At 47.2% G+C, this 20852-nt stretch overlaps 1 protein-coding gene across 1 annotated transcript in view; it reads right to left on the bottom strand.

Moving 5' to 3' along the window:
• The window catches only part of LOC107108051 (tyrosine-protein kinase SgK223), a 95877-nt gene that overhangs the window by 67974 nt on the left and 7051 nt on the right, over positions 1 to 20852 (bottom strand). Inside the window, exon 3 of the mRNA XM_015408435.1 lies at positions 4416 to 4824. Coding sequence (XP_015263921.1) covers positions 4416 to 4824 — 409 coding nt within the window. The remainder of the gene's footprint in view (positions 1 to 4415; positions 4825 to 20852) is intronic.

Raw genomic sequence — 20852 nt, 5'->3', positions numbered from 1 at the left:
AAAGGAAATCAATAAATATTTGTCCAGCCTCTTGGAAGAACAGGGGAAATGAAATAATATCACTGAACAGACAAAATGGTTCATAGCTTGTTTATTTAATGTGTTTGTATCCTACCTTCTCCCCCAACGGGAACCCAAAGTGACTCTCATCATTCCCCTCTCCTCCATTTTATCCTCCCAACAACCTTGCGAGGTAGGTTAGGCTGAGAGAGTGTGACAGGCCCAAGGTCACCCAGCGAGCTTCCATGGCATGAGCAGGAATTCACCCCCCCCCCCGCGCACAAACCCAACACTCTTAACCACCACACCACACTGGCTCTCTTAGCTTGTCTCAGGAGATCAGAATAAGGAAAACCGAGGCACCACTGATGTTTCTTTTTCTGTTGCTAACTCTTCCTACTGAAGAAATAGCTCAATTTTTAATCTGACCAATTCATAAGAGTTGGGCAGGCTTGCCAGAGGAAGGAGACGTACAATGAGAAAAATCCTATTAAACGTGACTTGGAAACACCAATTATTAGGAAACACTATCATAAATCTCGGCTGTTAGCTCCGCTTTATAGGCTTATTTCTGAAAGGCCTCTCGCTTAGCATCACACTGGCCCGAGACCAGCAAGGCATGCCACTGTGTGCTTTTGTGTCGGCAAGAAATAAGATATAAAGGCTTGGGTCCTGCGGAAAATCTCCAGTGACAGAAGGGAATTCTATCAAGTGGAACGGGACCTCATTCTCTCTCCCTCCTGCTGCAGTTCAAAATGCTGCTTCTGGGGGATAGAGAACTCCCCCCCCCAGGACAGCATGGCAGATAAGCAGCGGCTCTCCAAGGTTTCAAGCAGGGGTCTTTCACATCACCTACGGCTAGATCCTTTTTTTGTTGTTGTTGCTCCCTCTAAGCTGTGGAGTCTTGTGAGCAAAAATTCTACTTTGTGAGCTACTGGCATTAGAGTTGTGAGCGAGTGATTTGGCTGCTGCATAAATTAGTTTGCTCTGGAGCTGTCCTTCCAGAGCGGAGACAAAAGTCTGTGAGCCACCGGCTAAAAAACTGTGAGTTGGCTCAGACTAACTCAGCTTAGAGAGAACACGGGGGGGGGGTATTTTTTGGGTGTGTGTGTGCATCTGTGTGCACCTGGAAGTCATAGCAACCCCTGGCGACTGACCCCCTACTGGGGGCCTGGAGGATATTCAGAGAGGTGGCTGAGTAAAGCCTGCCCCCACCTCCTGCCTCTGGTACTTCAAGGAGGTCTCCCATCCAAGGACTTGCCAGAGTCGACCCAGCTTAGCTTCCGAGATCCAGGTCAGAGCTACCTACTGCCAGATCCTTTTAATTGGAGATGCCAGGGATTGAACCTGGAACCTGGAACCTTCTACATGCCAAGCAGGTGCTCTACCACTGAGCCACTGGCCCCCCTCTTCCCCACACCCTCCATCAGTAGAAATTTTCCACTGGATCCAACGTATCATCTAGATATGAAAAACATACATTTGTCTACCGGAAAAAACCCTGTTTAAGTACAGAAGTAAAATATTTTCCCAGTCGCCGCCTTTGAGGACCCAACTAGATTTGCTGGCAGGAGAAATGTGAATAGACCTCCATCTTTCCTAGAGACAGAGAATTTGCTCTCTATGTTTAGTCCTGGATAGCAGGAGATGGAAAAGATTTTTCTCTGTCTGGGACCTGAGACCGCCATTGCCAGTTAGGACAGACTACACTGAATTAGATGGACCAATAGGCCTAGTTGGTATAAGCACTGTGGGTTATGAAAAGAGAATTCTGAAAAAGAACATACAATACTATTTAATTTCATTTCCATTCAGAATGGAATTGCAGTGCCCCGGATGATTCCCCCAACCATTGATCTCAAATGTCACGCTTGATCCCAAGAAACATTCATTTAATCTCCTATTATCTTCTGGAAATATAATTTAGATGAATGCTAGTTTCCTACAGATTTGGCAGCACTGTGCAAAAAATCTGAGCTACTAGAGAAATACAGTATTAAGATACCGCTGATAAAGGCTTCCTTTGTTACCAGAAATATCTAACACATTTTTATCACGTCCTTCTTCCTAGGAGCTCAGGACAGCGTACGCTGGTCTCCACTTGTTCCTCCATTTTAAACTTGCAACAACCCTGTGCGGGAGGTTCATCTGAGACTGACTGGCCCAAGGTCACCCAGCCAATTTTTATGGCAGAGTGGGGATTTGAACCTGGGTCTTCCAGATGCTAGCCCAACCCTTTAACTATGACACCCACTCCTGCTCTCCTCCGTAACGTAGTCGGTCAACCCATAACGGACAGTCGCCAAGAAGGTTATCCAAGCTGAAGTGAAGAACCTAGCTCTCTCCCAGTTAGTGTGCTTGTTACTCTCAGCAGTATTGTAAACACGACTTTCTTTCGTTTTAGTGTTTTGTTGTACATAAGTTTGTTTAAAAAGGTAAAGGTAAAGGTTCCCTTGCTCAAAAGACCCTAGAGTCCAACTCTAAGGTTGCGGTGCTCATCTCCGTTTCAAAGCCGAAGAGCCAGCACTGTCCGAAGACGTTTCCGTGGTCATGTGGCCGGCATGACTAAACACCAAGGCGCACGGAACGCTGTTCCCTTCCCACCGAAGTGGTACCTATTTATCTACTTGCAATTTCTTGCTTTCGAACTGCTAGGATGGCAGGAGCTGGAACTAGAGACGGGAGCTCACTCCGTCATGCGGCACCCCGGGTCTTGAACTGCTGAACTACCGATCTTCCACAGCCTGCAGTTCAGCATCTTAACCACTTGAGCCACTGCAGCTCCCCCTATAAAACTGGTGTTCAAGTGCCAAGCAGTTAAGAGATGAGGAAGACAGGTAAGCTGGTCTGCTCTGGCATGTCTCATTCTCTACAGAGCTGATCCTTCTATTTACTAGTCATATAACTTAAAGGACCCCCAGAGTATGAAGGTCATTGGAAAAAGTCTGGAAGGAGGTTGCTTTTGGCTCAGAGTAGCTGGGAGTAGAAGGTTCTTCCAAGGAGAGACGGCCAATGTGGTGTCGCGGATACAGCAAGGATGCTTCCAGGCGCCTTTGGAATTCTGGTACAGTGAGGTGTGTGCAGCCACAAAATGGCGGCTGCAAGATGCAGAGCCAGCCACAAAATGGCTGCCACAGCTTCCCTTCAGTCACACCGTGAAGATCCTTGTGCTGTGGTGGCAGCTGCTGCCAAAGCACATTTTTAAAATATCTGCACAGCCAATCAAATGTCCATTGGCCAAAGACCCCCGCCCCAACTTCTAAAAGGGTGAATGCCAGGAAACCTGTCAGCAGGCCCCGTGGCATCCGTGGGCACCACACTGTAGACCCCTTGGGCTAGAGTGTCCAACTACGACCTGGGAGACCCAGCTTCTAATTGGCATGAAGGTCACTGGGTGACATCCTAATCTTCTTCTCAGGGGTTATTGTTGAGGGTAGAATTAATTAATTTATTATCGTATGGCATTGTGTGTAGAAGAAGGAAAAGAAGAAGAGATTGGATTTATACCCCACCCTTCACTCCCCAAAGGAGTCTCAGAGTGGCTTACAATCTCCTTTCCCTTCCCCTCCCCATCACAGACACCCTGTGAGGTAGGTGGGGCTGAGAGAGCTCTCTCTGAAAGAACTTGTGACTGACCCGAGGTCACACCAGCAGCTGCACGTGGAGGAATGGGGAAGCAAACCCGGTTCTTCCAGATTAGAGTCCGCGCACTTAACCACTACACCAAACTGGCACTACACCAAAGAGGAGATCCTAAGCTTGTCTGGCAGCCTACAGTTCTAGCTCTTTTTGTTTTACGCACCACTAGGTGGCAAGCTAAACTCGTTTTGGAGGCAAGAGATGTTTCAGAGGTGGTTCGCCATCGCCTGCTTCTGCGTCACAGCCCTGGTATTCCTTGGAGGTTGCCCTTCCAAATACTAGCCAAGGCCGACCCTGCTTAGCTTCCGGGATCGGGCTAGCCTGGCCTATCCAGGTCAGGGTTGTGAGGGTAAGATAGGGACAGGAGAGCCATGCATGCCCCGCCCCAGTCCCTTGGGAGGAGAGGATCAAAAAGACAGACGTTTCCGTGAATCAATCTGGGGAGCAGCCAGCGGCTTGTCAGGACTCAAAAAGGAATCCTCAACAGGCAAGAGCATTTCTCAACAAGCAGCCGTCAGAGCTCGCCAGTTCCTCCTGAAACCGACAGGGCTTTGCCCGCATCCTGAAACCACGTAAACGTTTCCTCGGCTACCAACAAGCAAGGCAGCGCTAGGCCAGTGGGGCCAGGACCTCCCTTTCCTTGTTTGCAAAAGGTAACAGCAGACCCACATTTACAAGGAGTCTTGCCACAGCAAATACCCAGGGTTCCTCCAAGGCAAATGTTAACAACGGAAGCAATCTTGTAAAAATGCACCACACCCCTCATTAATCATTACCTGCGGGAGATCTGCGCTCAGGTTCCCATCCGCCCACACCTCCGAAATATCCGAGTTTATCATTGTCGGCTTCACAGCAATCGTCGGCTTGGAGTAAGGCAAGGACGTCACGCCCTCATCTTCCAGAGGCTCGGGTCTGGCTCGGATTCCACGCGGATCCTGTGCGAGCCGGCCGCTGTTTCCCAGGTCGAGGGGTGGCGTCTGCAGCTGGTGGAAGTGTCTGGGGCAGAAGCAGTTTTGGCAGGATCCCGGCTTCCAGATGTGTTCCACAAAGTCGCCGCAGGCAGACATTTTCGAGCCCTCTCGCTTCACTTCGACGGGCCTCTGGATCTTGCGTGCGGGGCGACACTGTTCATTTTGCGCCTCCTCCTCTCTGCAGCCAGTCTTAGCTTTTTGGCTCGTCCTATCACTGAGTTATCTGCCGAGACAGAAGAAGAAGAAAAGTAGGTTTTTATGCCTTGCTTTTCTCTACCTTAAAGAGTCTGAAAGCGGCTTACAACCACATCCCCTTCCTCTCCCCACAACGGGTGTCTCGTGAGGTAGGTGGGGCTGCGAGAACTGTGACCGGCCTAAGGCCAACCTGCAGACTTCATGTGGGGGAGTGAAGACTCAAACCCGATTCTCCAGATTAGAGTCCACTATCCTTAAACCCTATACCACGCTGGCTATTAAATGCAGACTCAAAAGTATGAGGATGTTGCCCTGACCTGGGTAGCCCAGGGAAGCCCGATCTCATCAGATCTTGGAAGCGAAGCAGGGCCAACCCTGGCAAGTGTTTGGATGGGAGGCCTCCAAGGAATACCAGGGCTGTGAGGCAGAGGCAGGCTACCAAGCAATGTTCCCTCTAAGCTGTAGAGTCTTACGAGCAAAAATTCTCCTTTGTGAGCGACTGGCTTTAAAGTTGTGAGCGAGCGATTTGACTTCTGCAAAAATTAGTCTGCTCTGAAGCCATCCTTCCTGAGCTAAGACCAAAATGTGTGAGCTGGAGGCTAAAAAAATGTGAGCTAGCTCACACTAACTCAGCTTAGAGGGAACACTGCTACGTCTCTGAACATCCTCCATGCCTCAGCAGGAGTCACCAGAGGTCACCAAGACTTCCAGGCATGGCGACACACACACACACAAAATGGGGAAATACCAAAAAAAAAAAACAACCCCGAAGATGTTCTTTATGCTATTGCCCTTACGCGCTTTTCAACTGCCTCCTCTCTAAATTAACACTATTTCTGCAACAACACCCCCCAACCCTGTGTTAATCACACTTACACTCAAGCCAACCATAAGGGCAACAGATGAAGTTCAATTTTTTTCCTTGCAGCAAGCACACAAAATGTAAGCAACAGCTGTTGAGTTCTTAAATATGTGTGTACGTTAGGGTTGCTAAGTTTGAATTTTGCCGCAGCGGGGGACTCCCGGCTGGCGGCTGGAATGCGCGCGCCGCATCCACGTCACTCGGAAGTGATGTGACCACGCCGGGCACGCTGGGGGCGGGGCCACGACCATCGGAGGGAAAACCATAGAGTTTTCCCTCGGATGACCGTAGCCCCACCCCCAGTGTGGTCACGTCACTTCCGGGTGACGTGCACGTCGGGGTAGGGTTCCCTACGGGGCCCGATCCGCCGGTGGTGGGGAATGGGCCTCTGGGGCAGGGGTTTCCCCACCCCCCGGGGGGACTTGGCAAGCCTAGTGTACGTGCAGCAGGCAATAGCAAACCACCTCTGTATGCCTCTTGCCTTGAAAACCCTGCAACTGTGACTTGATAGCACTTCCCACCACCACGTGTGCCTAGAATCCCAGTCTAAACAGGTCGACCTGACGCAGCACAGACTTGGGGTTAAAGGATCTGCCCGCCACACTTATTGGTCTAAAGAGGTACACATTTCCTGCATAAAGTGTAGAGATTGTTCTGCACAGTATCACGCGGGTCCCTGCTGTTGCAGATTACAATCTATAGATATTAGAGGTTATTTTACCACAAGCGCTTTGCCTCCTTCCCACTGCCTCATTACTCTCTCTTGTACCTGGCAATAGGGTTGCCAGCTTCCAGGGGGGACCTGGGGATCCTTCGGAACAACGGCTCATCTCTAGACTCTGGAGATCAGTTCCCCTGGAGAAAATGGCCGCTTTGGATGGTAGATTCTCTGGCACTGCACCCCACTGAGGTCCCTGTCCTCTCCAGACTCCACTCCCAAATCTCCAGGAGTTTCCCAGCCTGGAATTGGCAACCATACCCCTCTGCCGGTGGCCAGGGATGTCCTGGCAACCCTAGTAGTGACCCAAAGGCTAGGAGCGAGGCCTTCTTTCACTTAAGAACTCAAGGAAGTGTGTGTGTGTGTGTACATGTACATACAGGGGGAAATGATACCAACTCGCTTAGGACTGCCAACCTCCAGGTGGAGCTAGAGATGTAAAATTTCTGGAAATTTTGCAGCTCGGGGAAAAAAACCCCATTTTTTTTCCAGTTTTTTTCGGGAGAAAATGGAAATTTTTGGAAAAATTGGAAAAAATGCCACATTAGCATTTCTTTTGCCTTTTCTAGATTGAAAGTCATTCTGTTACTTTAGGAACATAAAATATGACTATGGACATTTTTACTTAGCATGAATTATTACAAACAGAATATCCATCCACATGCAAAAACAAAACTGAAACTTTTTTATTTTCTTCTGACAATCGCACCTCCTAAAGGAAGAAATGCATCTTGTTCTTGCATTGGAGAATTCAGTTTGTAACCTAGGACTTGCTTGTCCTCAGTGCACAGAAATTAGATCAATCTGATACCATATATATGAAAAATGATTTGGAAAATATTTGAACACCTTGTCTTAAAATATTTTATTCATCATGTTAAAATAAAATGTTCCATAATCAATTGTTTTCCTTTTTTCTTTTTTCAATTTTTCAGGAAAAAACAAAAAAGGCTTCAGAGAAAAAAATGGGGGGAAAACGTTTTTTTTCTCTAGGTGGAGCTGATATCTCCAGACCACGGAGATCAGTTCCCCTGGAGAAAATGGCTGCTTTGCAGGGTGGACTCTGTGGCATGAGATCCCGCTGAGGGTCTTCCCAGGCACCACCCCCAAATCTCCAGGAATTTCCCAACCCAGATCCGCCAGCCCTAAACTGTCTCCCTGCCTTGATACCACACAATTCCAGCACTGACAACACAAACACACCCTGCCCCACAGGTGCCTCGGAATGCCCCCTCCACCAAAGGGGAGCGTTAAGAAGGCATTCTTTCCATGAGGCAATTCTCGCAGGCAGAGAAGAGAGCGGAGCCAGCAATATCCTGCTTCTAATGAGCAATGGAAAAGCTCCCGTTGGATTTAGAGGGGGTGGGACTTCTACTTTTTGTCTAGAACAGCAAGCCAGAATGCTTTCCAGGCTGATACGCTCACCAGCCATATCGCTGAAGCCACACAGGCAAGCCACTCAAATATTTTCTGGGTTGCCTTCCCTCCCCAGCTATCTACGAGGCTCATACCAAAAATGCATCAAAGCAAGGAGACAATTTGCTGTTCGGTAACAATGCAGAACCCCACCCAAACAGGGCCTAATTAAAGAAAGTAACGGAAAAGTAAATAGCCTATTCAACATGGAAAAGGGGGCACAACATGCCTGCTATGCCAACAAATTAGACATCTTTTCATATAATAGTATTTGCCCAAACTGTTTACAGAAAATCCCAGCAACAGTACCTAAAACTCTGCGAGCTCGGCAGACTTCTGGGAAGCCCGTGGCTTATTTTCAAAGGGCTTACAATCAGGGGTCATTTCGTAGAAAAAGAGGTGCAGGAGCTCATTAGCATAACTCATTAGCATAACTTATTTGCATATGCCACACCCCCTGACATCACCGGAAGCGTGTCAGAAGCCAACACCCACCGCTCAGGCTCCACTGGGCTGTTTTGGATTCCTAGCTATTGGGGGGGGGGGATGTGCAGATCTGTCCTCGCAGAGGAGGGAGAGCTTGCACCTGAATAAAACTTGGTCTTAAAGGTGCCACTGGACTGTTTTGGGCCGGGGGGCCGGGCTCTGCAGCTTACCTGGCTGCTTCTTGCTCTGACTGAGGGCTGCTGGGAGCAGGGGGTGGGGCTTTTTGCATGTGACCACCCTCTGGGCTCTTTACTGCCGGAGCTCCGCTCCCGTGTGCTCCTGCAGGAAATGACCCCTGCTGAAATGAATATGAGACTGCCACTAAAAACAGTAGCCCTGTGTTGAGTTTCCAGCTCCTCCATCAGAATATGAAGTACAACTTTCCTTGCACCCTCAAGGTCATTATGCCATACATTTCCCCACCTTTGGGTGTTAACGCAGGGAACTGCTCAGTGTAACAGCGTCAGAATACAGGGTATGAAGTACAATTACAAAGAAGGAAAACTCAGCATGAGGCTGCCATTTTCATAAGAACAAGAGCCCTGCTGGATCAGATCAACGGTCCATCTCGTCCAGCATCCTGTCTCACACAGCGGCCAACCAGTTCCTCTGGACGGCCAACAACAGGGCATAGAGGGCGAGGCCTTCCCCTGATGTTGCCTCCTGGCTCCAGGATTCAGAGGATTAGTTCCTCTGAATGTGGAGGTCCCCCTCAGTCGCCATGGCTAGTAGCCACTGACAGACTTATCCTCCAGGAATCCATCTAATCCCATTTTAAAGCTGTTTATTCACTGGCCGATCTGCGCTCCTCATAATGTGCAGTTCTGCTTGTAGACCTCTTTCCAAACAAAAACCGAGCTTAAATAGTTATCATCAAATGTCCTGTTGTCCATTCCCTTGCTACTTCCCATCCCTCATCTTCGTCCATTGCGTGATGTCTCTCCCCAGTGTTGAAATTCAGATTGTAATACAGTTGTTGTTTCGGCCTATATTATTCTGAAAGCTACTATGCACCTTGATGGTACTGAAATGGTACTTTAATAGTCACTTTTTTTTTTAAAGGATGAGCCATCCAATCCAAAGTTGGCATCTACAGTATTATCAGGAAAAGGCTGGAAACACAGCCTGCCTCCCCCAAACTTACAAAAACAGGGGCAATCATTAAGCCGAAAAACACACACATCCTGGATAACAACTACTTCTTCACACTGTCCACAAATGGCACAATCTACCAACTGAATATGGAGCTGCGGTGGCTCAAGTGGTTAAGACGCTGAACTGCAGGCTGTGGAAGGTCAGGAGTTCAGCAGTTCAAGACCCGGGTTGCCGCATGACGGGGTGAGCTCCCGTCTCTAGTGCCAGCTCCTGCCAACCTAGCAGTTCGAAAGCAAGAAACTGCAAGTAGATAAATAGGTACCACTTCGGTGGGAAGGGAACAGCGTTCCGTGCGCCTTGGTGTTTAGTCATGCCGGCCACATGACCACGGAAACGTCTTCGGACAGCGCAGGCTCTTCGGCTTTGAAACGGAGATGAGCACCGCAACCCTAGAGTCGGACTCGACTGGCTTTCGAGCAAGGGAACCTTTACCTTTACCACCTGAATACACATGAAGCTGTGTTATACTGGATCGGACCACTGGTCCATCAAGGCTAGTATGGTCTGCTCAGACTGGCAGTCGCTCTCCAGGGTCCCAGGCAGGGGTCTTTCACATGACCTACTGCCTGGACCTTTTAACTAGAGATGCTGGGGACTGAACCTGGGACCTTCTGCATGCTAAGCGGAGGATCTTTCATTGAGCCACACCCCACCTCAAACGTGAAACCCTTTGAAGTCACACTGATTTCAGCGGGAAAGGCTGGAACAAGCCCTTGAGTTTCTCACTGAAAACAACAGGACTTTACTGTGCTTAACTGTGGCTGGATCGTACCCAAAATGTTCAGATTATACATTCCACAACAATGACCTTCAACAATAAGCAACTGGAATTTGCAAGGTTTATTGACAACTTGGAGATAAGCTTCTGTAGGTTTTCCCCCACCACCCAAAAATGTTTCTTTCCGTGACCTGGTCATACTGCCCTTGCAAACAGAGAGAGAAAGTAAGGAATGGGTGGGGGCATCCAAAGAAATAGTTCTTATGTGAATCAAGAACTTAAACAAACATGAACAACAATTGCTCCACAAGGAAGTCAGTTTATCTATGGGTCAGATCATTCCAAAGCAATAAAAGATGCAACTTCTGATGATCTAGATTCGAGTTCAGTAACACCTTAGGGACCAGCAAGATTTTCGGGAGATTAAGCTTTCCAGAGTCAAAGCTCCGTTTTACTCTCAAAAGCTTAAACCCCAAAATCTTTTTGGTCTCTAGGAGGCTACTGGACTTGAATCTAGGTCTTCTACTGCAGACTGACACAACCACCCTCCTGAAGCCAAACTTATGAACAGTGCGCATGCCATATCTAGAGAACGAGAGAAGAGACTGGATTTATACCCCACCCTTCACTACCCAAAGGAGTCTCAGAGGGGCTTACAAGCGCCTTCCCTTCCCCACAAGAGGCACCCTGTGAGGTAGGTGGGGCTAAGAGAGCTCTTTCAAGAACCGCTTGTGAGAGAACAGCTCTGAAAGAACTTGTGACGGACCCAAGGTCACACCAGCAGCTGCATGTGGAGGAGTGGGGAATCAAACCCGCTTCTCCCAGATTATCGTCCGCGCTCCTAACCACTACACCAAACTGGCTCTAGCAACATCCCAGTTATAGCCTGCACCAATTCTCATCACTCACACATAAAAAGGTTTTTTTTAATTAATATTTTTGAAACTTTTTCTTCAAACGTCAGCTGTAACAGATGTTTCTTTAAACACATACCCTAGTTGAATATGGAAGCTGGATTCAATATGATATCTTAGGGCCTGCACTTATCTCTCAAAACTGAATACGGTATATGATTCCTCTTATACAACAAAGTGACCACCAGGAGCAAAAATAATTTTTGACCAATACTGTAGGATTACCAGTTCAGGATTGGGAAATTCCTGGAGGGCAGAGCCTGGGAACGGGGAGGGTTTGGAAAGGGGAGGAACCTCAGTGTGGTCCAATGCCATACAGTCCACCCTCCAAATCTGCCATTCCCCCCCCTCCCGGGGAACTGATCTCTGTAATCTGGAGATCCACTATAATCCCAGAAGCATTCCAGCCCCTCTGGAGACCAGCAATCCTAACTGCCCATCTTGGGGTGGGGGTCTGGAAGCTGAAGAGAGGATGTGCCATTTCGACCACTTTCTTACTGGTGCTACATACTGGCTTACTTTCACCCTTGGGGCTATTGATGCCATCAATTCTGGAAGACACCACTGAGGACCTGAGGGGATCCAGTTGGCACAACCTTTCCTGTTTTTCCTGGGGCTACTGAAAGATCTGTACGCCTTGAGGAGAAGGCTGATCCAGGGAGTTCATGCCCGCTGTGTCTACAGTGACGCTCTGACAGAAGAGTGAGAGTCCAGTAGCACCTTAAAGACTAACAAAATATGTGGCAGGGAATGAGCTTTTCGCGAGTCACTGCTCACTTCTTCAGATATGCATATACATACATGCTCACCCCCTGCCACATATTGAGGAATTTCAGACAGGCGATATATTCTGGTTCAGGAACGGTTCCCAAACTGTTTCTGGTCTGACATTTCAGCCAGAACCGTTTTAGAACCTGTTCCCTACCGGAATATATTTGTACTTTCACACACAAACGCTTCCGTCCTCTTCAGGAAACGGGGCTGAACCGTTTTACCTGTAAACCACTTCCAAGTAGTATTCAGTGTCTTCTCCCGGATCGAAACGTTTTCCCCCCGCGTGGGTGATTTCCGGCTTTTTTAAACACTCGCTTTAGAGCACTATAGCGCTATAAAACAGCGTTGTAGCAACCCCATTGGAATGCCTGGAGTGTTGTGTTAATAGTGCTATAGCGCTCTAAAGCGAACATAAAAAAAAATCCGGAGATCGCCCGCACAGGCAAAAAACGGCAGGAAGAAGCGGTGCTAGTCTGAAATGGCAAACCGCTTCAGATCCAGCTGTTTACCAGTAGGGGAAAGCCATGTGTGAAATGGCAGCCCTATACCGGTTTACTCCACGACGGATCAAAAACGGCTTCAAACCGTCTTAAAAAGGGTAATGTGAAATCCCTCATTTTGTTAGTCTTTAAGGCGCTACTGGGCTCTTGTTCTTTTCTACTGCTACAGACAGCTACCCATCTTGCTCTGACAGAAGTCTGCCATTTTATTGTCTGTGTCTGCAATACTTCCAAGTTGTAAACTGACTTGACAGAAAAGGGGCGTATAAATACAAAAAATGTAAAAAGTTTCAGTAGTGGAAAAGCAGACTTTATTATCTGTCCAAGAAAAATTGGGGGGCCAGGGTTTCCTTATTTTTTTAAGTCAAGCATTATGGCCATATTATTATATTTATGAATCTCCTCTCCTTCTGAAGATACTTGAGGTGGTGAACCACACTCACATAAACAGAGTTTCATGACATAGAATCATTATCAGTCTCGTCACATTTCTTCCTCCAAAGAGCTTGGTGCAGCACACATGTTGGCTCTTCTCTCATTTTATCCTCACGCTGCCCTGACCTGAATAGCCCAGGCTAGCCCGATCCCATCAGATCTTGGAAGCTAAGCAAGGCCGGCCGTGGCTAGTATTTGGATGGGTGACCTCCAAGGAATACCAGGGGCAAGACACAGAGGCAGGCGATGGCAAAACCACCTCTGAAAATTCTCTTGTCTTAAAAATTAGTACAGCTACCTAGTGGTGCATAATGCTACAAGAGCTAGAACTTCAGGCTGCCAGACCATTGTCCTCAGCCAGAGCCAGGGAATTCTCCACCCTGGTGGGACTCTCTGCTGAATAACATCAGTGCCCTGCGGGACCTGATACAGTTCCGCAGGGCCTGTAAGGCAGAGACGTTCCACCAGGTATTTGGCTGAGGACAGTGATGGTTCCAGGGCTCTTTCTGCAGCAGGAACTCCTTTGCATATTAGGTGACACCCAGTGTTCCCTCTACTTGGAGGATTGGCTACATTAGGGGTGCGTCACCTAATATGCAAAGGAGTTCCTGCTACACAAAGAGCCCTGGATGGTTCCATCTTTCTGACACTCCCACCCCCTACCTTCCCGTTGAGGCCAGTGACACCATTAGAAAAATCTTAATGCTATCTTTTGGTTATTGCTGTGTTTATTGGTTTTCATTTTATTTTTAATAATGTTTCTATGATATTATGTTGTACGCTGCCCTGAACCCATGGGAGGGAGGGCTAAAAATAAATAAATACATCAAATTTAATAAAAAATAAATCTTGGGATTTCCTGGTTATACTACAAACACTGCCGTACGATGATGATGATGATTATCCTCACAACAACCTTGAGAGGTAGAATAGATGGAGACAGAATGAGCCAGAGACACAAAATTCCAAACCAGAGGAGTTGGCGGGAAGAGATTTTTTTCTCCCCGGGAACATTTTTTCACTTTTTCTTTTGAGGAACGCTGAGAGGGGAACCCCCATGAAACACTTTCTCTTTTGAGAATGAAGTGAAATCCTTTCTAAAACATGGTTTTACTCACTCAGAATGCTTCCGAGGACTAGTGTAATATGAATATTTTTTTATGTAAGACAATCTACGGCATTAGATAATGATACTTCCTGTGTGCGCTGAAGACATATTTAACATATTTTCAAAGCTCCCAGTTGCCTTGAAGAAAGACAGGCTTATAAATATTTTAAATAAATCAAATTACTGAGATAATGCTTATTGTTCAAATAAGAATAATTTTATCCACATTTAATGACATCCTGCGAGGATGATAACAGCCTACTGAAGAGATTTGTGTTTTCAGAGCTGAATAACTCAGTTCTCAGTACACGGCTGCATGAAGACTGTTTCTAAGTTCAAATAATAAACCTATTTGTGCTCCCTATAAAACGTATGGTTTCTATTTTGACTGTGCTCCCCCTCTACTTCTCAGATAGCAAAAAAAAAAAGATATATTTATTTAGGTGGCATAAGGTGCAGAAGCTGGCTCTGGTTAGCTTTGTTCAAACAAAAAGTGCAATCCCGTGAAGGAAAAAAAACCTTGGAATTCAGTGGTCTTAGACTGCAGTCATTCTACACGGAATTGATTTGCGGCGCAGTCACAATATGAAAAGTCATAACCAAGCCAAATAACACAATTTTATATACTGACAAAGCTGTAGGCGATGCCTTTTATAGCCTCAGAGCAGTAAAGTTTAGTTTCGATAAGAAAGTATTGCGTATATTTCTATCACCCCCCATTTCCATTTTTTTTAAAAAAATAATAAAACCCGTGGCTTCAATACGTCTGAAAAAGCATACAACTCTAGCCCAAGGTCACCCAGTAAGCTTCACGGCACAGCAGGGATTCAATTTGGGGTCTCCCCGGAGAGGAGCCGTGGCCCAGTGGTACAGCATCCGCGTGGCATGCAGGAGGTCCCAGGTTCAATCCGTGGCACCTCCAGGTGAAAGGATCAGGTAGTAGGTGACGTGAAAGACCTCCGCCTGAGAGCAGAGACCCTGGAGAGCCCCTGCCAGTCTGAGTAGACAATGCTGACCTTGAAGGACCAAGAGTCTGATTCAGTATAGGGCAGCTTCCTGTGACCCTAACCACCACGTCACACTGGTTCAAATCAGATAAGCAGCTGATGAAATTGAATAACCCATTCCGCAGGCAAGCAATATGATCAATACGGCATGAATGTGACAAAAGATGTTTTGATGTGGATAATTCCGACTCTTGAGAATTCTCTTGCCGGAACACTTTCCTGGGGATAAAACCCATTGAGTTGACTTTAATATGACTCTAAATAGACCTACTAAGGCTTGCTCCCATAATCATTTACTTCACTACTGCTTAAGGAAATACCGTCCTGCCCACTGGCTATCAGCTTTAGCTTAAGTATCTGGTCTTCAAACAAAGTCATAGCGCTCAGTATTCACGTCCTGAATCCACAACTGACAGAAATCCATTCATTTCGCAACTGCTTGGTTTATCCATAAGTATCTAACCTGAAAGTTCAAAAGAATAATGCATGTAGGCAGCGTGACTGAAAGCTCTCCGTTACTGTCCTGCGTGATATAAAGACCCTATTCCTGGGATACGAAACCCCCGCCACACACACCTAACGGTGATATACCATTTGGTTTGGAATAGGTGCTCTCGTGCTCCACCCAAAAGCAAGAACTTAGTTGGGATAGGCCAAACCAGAGAACATCTCCAGGACATTTTTATGGACCAGAAGTGATGACATCTTCAACCCGAAGTGATGGACCAGAAGTGATGACATCTTCAACCGGACTTCCTTCCTTAGTAAAGGCCAGCAGCTCCATACCATCACCTAGAGCTGTCCAACACAGAGACTCGATAGGTCCACGGTGGAAAATCCCAGGTGCTTTTGGTAGGTGGAACCTGGGGGCAGGGAACACTGTGGACACTATGAGGTCGCTTCCAGATGACCAGAAGCGATGTGTCTCACGCGCACACTCTGCGACGCTCTAGGAGTTTCCCCATCTCTACAGTAAAGGCCACAGAGTTTATCGCAAAGACCACGGGGATTAGCGGAAGCACCTAGAGTGTCACGGATGCTGTGATGTCACTTCCCTGGAAGTGAGGTGGCAGAGTCCACAATGCCCCCTCCCCTTTTCTCCAGCTGCTCAAACAATTGCGCGTGGGCAATCGTGGGCAGGGGGCTGGAGTTTGTCTGCTCTGTCCAGACACACGGTAAGGCTAACTGCACAGACGTGTACAGCACGGCTGTTTCAGTGTGCATATGGTGTCACTAGAGTTGACAACCGTGGGTTGGGAAATTCCTGGAGAATGGGGGGCGGAGCCTGGTGAGGGCAGAGTTTAAGGGAAGCAGCTCAGTGAGAATATGATACCACTTAGTACGGCATCAACCAGAACCCAGGCTGTTTCCATTGTGGTTCCAGCTCTGTACAACGGGCTCCCTTAAGAGGTGAGCACCCCCCAGAAATCTTCAGGACACACTGCGTGGCCTGCGTTGTGTCAGGCCTTTTGAGGGGGTTTGAATGACAGGAATCTTTTAAGGATGGGGGAGGGAGATTTGGGGGTCTGCTATTTTATTTTTAGGTGGGCCGCAGTGGCTCAGTGGTTAAGACGCTGAGCTGAAGGCTGGAAGGTCTGTATTTCAACAGTTCGAGACCCTAGTGCGGCATGACAGAGTGAGTTCCCGTCTCTGGCCCCAGCTCCTGCCAAACTAGCAGTTCGAAAGCAAGAAATTGCAAGTAGATAAATAGGTACTGCCTCGTTCTGTGTGCCTCGGTGTTTAGTCATGCCGGCCACATGACCATGGAAACGTCGTTGGACAGCACTGGCTCCTTGGCTTGGAAACGGAGATGAGCACCGCCCCCTAGAGTAAGATTCGACTAGCTTTCAAGCAAGGGAAACCTTTTCCTTTACCGATTTTATTTTTGCTTTTAAATGAAAATGTTTTTTGACTATTATTGTAAGCCACCTTGAGACATGAGGAAAGGGGGGATATAAATGTTATAATAAATATGAATAAATACCACAGAGTTTGCCCCCCGAAGAAGATATTGGATTTATACCCTGCCCTTCATTACCCAAAGGAATCTCAAGAGCGGCTTACAATCTCCTTTCCCCTCCCCACAACGAACACCCCGTGAGGTAGGCGGGACTGAGAGAGCTCTGAGAGAACTGCTCTTGAGGGAACAGCTCTGAAAGAACTTGTGACTGACCCAAGGTCACACCTGCAGCTGCATGTAAAGGAGTGGGGAATCAAACCCGGTTCTCCCAGATTAGAGTCCGCCACTCTTAATCACTACACCAAACTGGTTGCCATTACCTCCAGAGGAAGAGATCTCTATAGTCTGGAAATCAGTTGTATTCCCGGGAGAATTCCAGGTCTTACCTGGAAGATGGAAGTTCTAGGAGTTATGGCCCCTCCAAAGACCAGAAGCCACTGCTGCTGCTACCCACTTGAGGTGGGGGGGGGTCCCCCTCTGTATCCAGTGCAACTGTAATCCCTTCCTTCTTTCTTTCTTTGCAGGCACACCTTCACCTGCACATCCTATATGCTTCTATAAAATGTGCGTGCTGAATCCCCGTGTTTCATCAAAAGATGGCCTATCCTGTCTCTATTTAGTTGCAACCTTACGTATTTTAGCCATTACAGCATCCAATTACTATGCATGCTCCGGAAATTACAAAACAGGAAAGCTGATTTACCCCTGCTCAGGGGCATCTCAAAGTGGGATATAAATTGTATAAATAATAAATACATTAGATGCAGTATCTGGAGGTAAAAATAAATTAACAGTTCACTCAATTATACAAATCCTGCAGCGAGTCAATAGTTTGAGCACGCTATTAATTTTTTTATTTCTCCCTTATTTCTCACCACATTACATTGTGTGGCACTCTCTCCCTTTTTCCTGAGCGGATGTTTCCAATTTAACAGTTTGGGTTTCCCCTTCTTGCCTTTGTGTGTTCCAATTTAACATACTCTGGACCCATCCCAGATACCACAAAATATCAGAATAACCTACCCTTTAATTCAAGGAACGGGTATTACGTTGCCACAGTTAACTCAATTACGATGGTTTACAAAGATCTTGACAAAACACGCTTTGCTTATGCCCGCCTCACATTTATTCCCCCCCCCCAATTAGGCTGTTGATTCACGGTCCAGCAGTTAATTGCTTTAGATTGCTAACTGCTTCTGCCTCCAACAGGGTCAAAATTCTCCTTTCATAGCAATAATTGGATCAAAACGAAGAAGACAAAAGGATTATAATGGGAAAATGTTAATTGCCCTCGTTTTGAAAACTAGCCATACCACTAATCATAAAAATCACATGATGATTAACTAGGGAAAGAATGTATTGTGTTGCTCTTAGTACTTACAAAGAAAGAGAAAAGGGGGCAGGAAAAAATGTAATTAACTGCCTACCAGAGACAAAAGCCACTAAATGAACTATAAGGCAGACAGAGATCCAGATAGATAATTACATATTCGGAATTACTCCCAATCACGAGCCACTCAAAAGCTTGAGGCCTGGGATTTATCTCTGTAAGCGGCTTTAAGACTGAGGAGCTACCAGCTATGGATGGACTTGAAGCTCTCCAGGACTCTGCTTCTGTGATTCACTTTATTCTACATTTCTGAGGGCTGTCATGGAAGCACACTTACTGGGCCGTATACTGCTCAGCTAAATGTAAATCCTTCCTCCTGAGGAACCTCCACAGGAAGTCTTCACACTTAGCTAAGCAGAGCAGCAGCCCACTACAGTTTTAAACACAAGACTTTTCTCAGGGGAATCCAGCTCCGTGTTTGTAGCGGAAGCAGCTTGTGCTACAGCACTGATTGGCCAGTGCCTGTGATGCCACAAAGGCACCTCCCGCTAAGTCTTTTCCCCTCTTTTGTAATTAAAAAAAAAGATACGGAAGTTAAAAATGTGTACACATTTAAGCACCCCTTTTCAACAACTGACAAAAAGGCAAACAGCCTTTGGGGGGGGGGGACAGATAACTATAGCAACATTCTGTTTGACCATTCATACACAGGATCAAGTGTGCTGGAAAAGAAGAGGGAAGTTGGGCTCACCTCCCAGGAGAAGTGGCCAGAGTCTTCTGGGGTTTTTTAGACATGTTTGTGTGCACCCTGAGTAACTTGTACCATGATGGTATTAAACTGCAGAGACATCTAACATATTTTATCCATTTATTACCTCACCCTCCCTCCAAAGAAGCCAGGGGGCTATACAGTTTTTCCCCCCTTCTATTTTACTCTCACAAGAACCCGGCAATGTTCCCTCTAAGCTGTGGAGACTTGTGAGCACAAATTCTACTTTGTGAGCTACTGGCATTAAAGCTGTGAGCGAGTGATTTGGCTACTGCATGAATTAGTTTGCTCTGGAGCCGTCCTTCCTGAGCGATGACATAAATGTGTGGGCTGGAGGCTAAAAAACTGTGAGCTAGCTCACACTAACTCAGCTTAGAGGGAACACTGGAACCCGGTAGAGTAGGTCAGGCTGAAAGAGAACAATTTACCCAAGGTCAGCTAGTGAAGGCAAAGCAGGTAGGAAAACTAGGGTTCCCAGTTGGGGGTGGGGGACCCCCGGTTTGGAGCCTCTCCCCAGCTTCAGGGCTATCAGAAAGTGGGGAGGAAATGGCCAGCAGGTGCTCCAGAAAGCCTTCGTCACCCGGAAGTGACATAGGCACATTGGTGATGTTGGGGGGTGACGCCCTACTTTTGGGGCAAAACTCTGTGGTAAAATTAGCTTCAAACCATAGAGTTTTGCCCCAAAACCAGAGTGCTGCCCCCTGACATCCCCATCGTGCCTTCATCACCCAGAGGCACGTTGTGTTATTTCCGGCTTTCTGGAGCACCTGCTGGCCATTTCCTACACGTCACGAAATATCTGAAATCTCAAGAATACCTCCTGAATATTAAGAAAAAGCCTTAAAAAACCACAGCATTTAAGAACACATCAAGTTCTGAAAAATGAACACCCTCTCTTAAAAGCTGACTCTTGTAGCATCCCGCTAGAAACACTCCCATCTGAGGAATTCCCCCTGAAAATCTACTCTCTGTGGTGGGCAAGATTGCAAAAGCAGACTTCTCTGGAAGAAACTTTTTTGTCTTTGAGGCTCCAGCGGCAGCGGCTTCTGTAACTGCCTGATCATCTGGAGCCAACCCTCGTGTACCACAAAGATGACCAGTCCAAGGGCTACAAGCAAATCTGATTTACAGCTCTGGGAGTGATTTATACCGACAGCAAGTCAAACGTTCCATGTATTATCTCCAGGTCCACAGATAAAGACAACAAGCATGAAGAACAGCTTTGAACAACATTAATGTGAACAGCAATGAAAACGTCCTGCACAGCGGTACCCAACCTTTTTGAGCCTGTGGGCGCCCTCTGGAATTCTGATGCAGGGTGATGGGCACAACCACAAAATGGCTGACCAATGGAGTCAAAGCTGACCACAAAATGGCAGGAAGTGAAGTCACACAGAACAGTAACTAATAGTAACCCTCTGTTTAACAAGATACCTTTTAAATGTGCACAATCCATCAGAGGACCTGCCGGGCAAAAGCCCCACCAAGCCCTGCCTACTTTCTAGGAACATTTGGTGGGCCCCTGGAAACGTGTTAGTGGGGCACTGTGGTCCCCACATGCTCCACGTTGGGGACCCCACGGTAAGTCTTGTTTTAGACCCAACTAAGGACATCCCCACAAACTATCAGTTCTTTTAGCAGTATAAAATGTAAGGGAATCTCTCTACATTCTAAATTCTACCCCCTAGATCCTAAGAACATAAGAAGAGCCCTGCTGGATCAGACCAGCGGTCCATCCAGTCCAGCATCCTGTTTCACACAGTGGCCAACCAGTCCCTCTGGAGGGCCAACAACAGGGCATAGAGGCTGAAGCCTTCCCCTGATGTTGCCTCCTGGCTCTGGAATTCAGAGCCTCTGAGGCCCCGGCAACACGTGCCGGGAAACGCGCCGGGGGG

This window comes from Gekko japonicus, unplaced genomic scaffold (genome assembly GCF_001447785.1).
Source record: "Gekko japonicus isolate JY-2015 unplaced genomic scaffold, Gekko_japonicus_V1.1 scaffold853, whole genome shotgun sequence".
Taxonomy (NCBI): domain Eukaryota; kingdom Metazoa; phylum Chordata; class Lepidosauria; order Squamata; family Gekkonidae; genus Gekko; species Gekko japonicus.
Note: the sequence above shows the minus strand (reverse complement) of the source record. Positions and strands in the feature narration are given on the sequence as shown.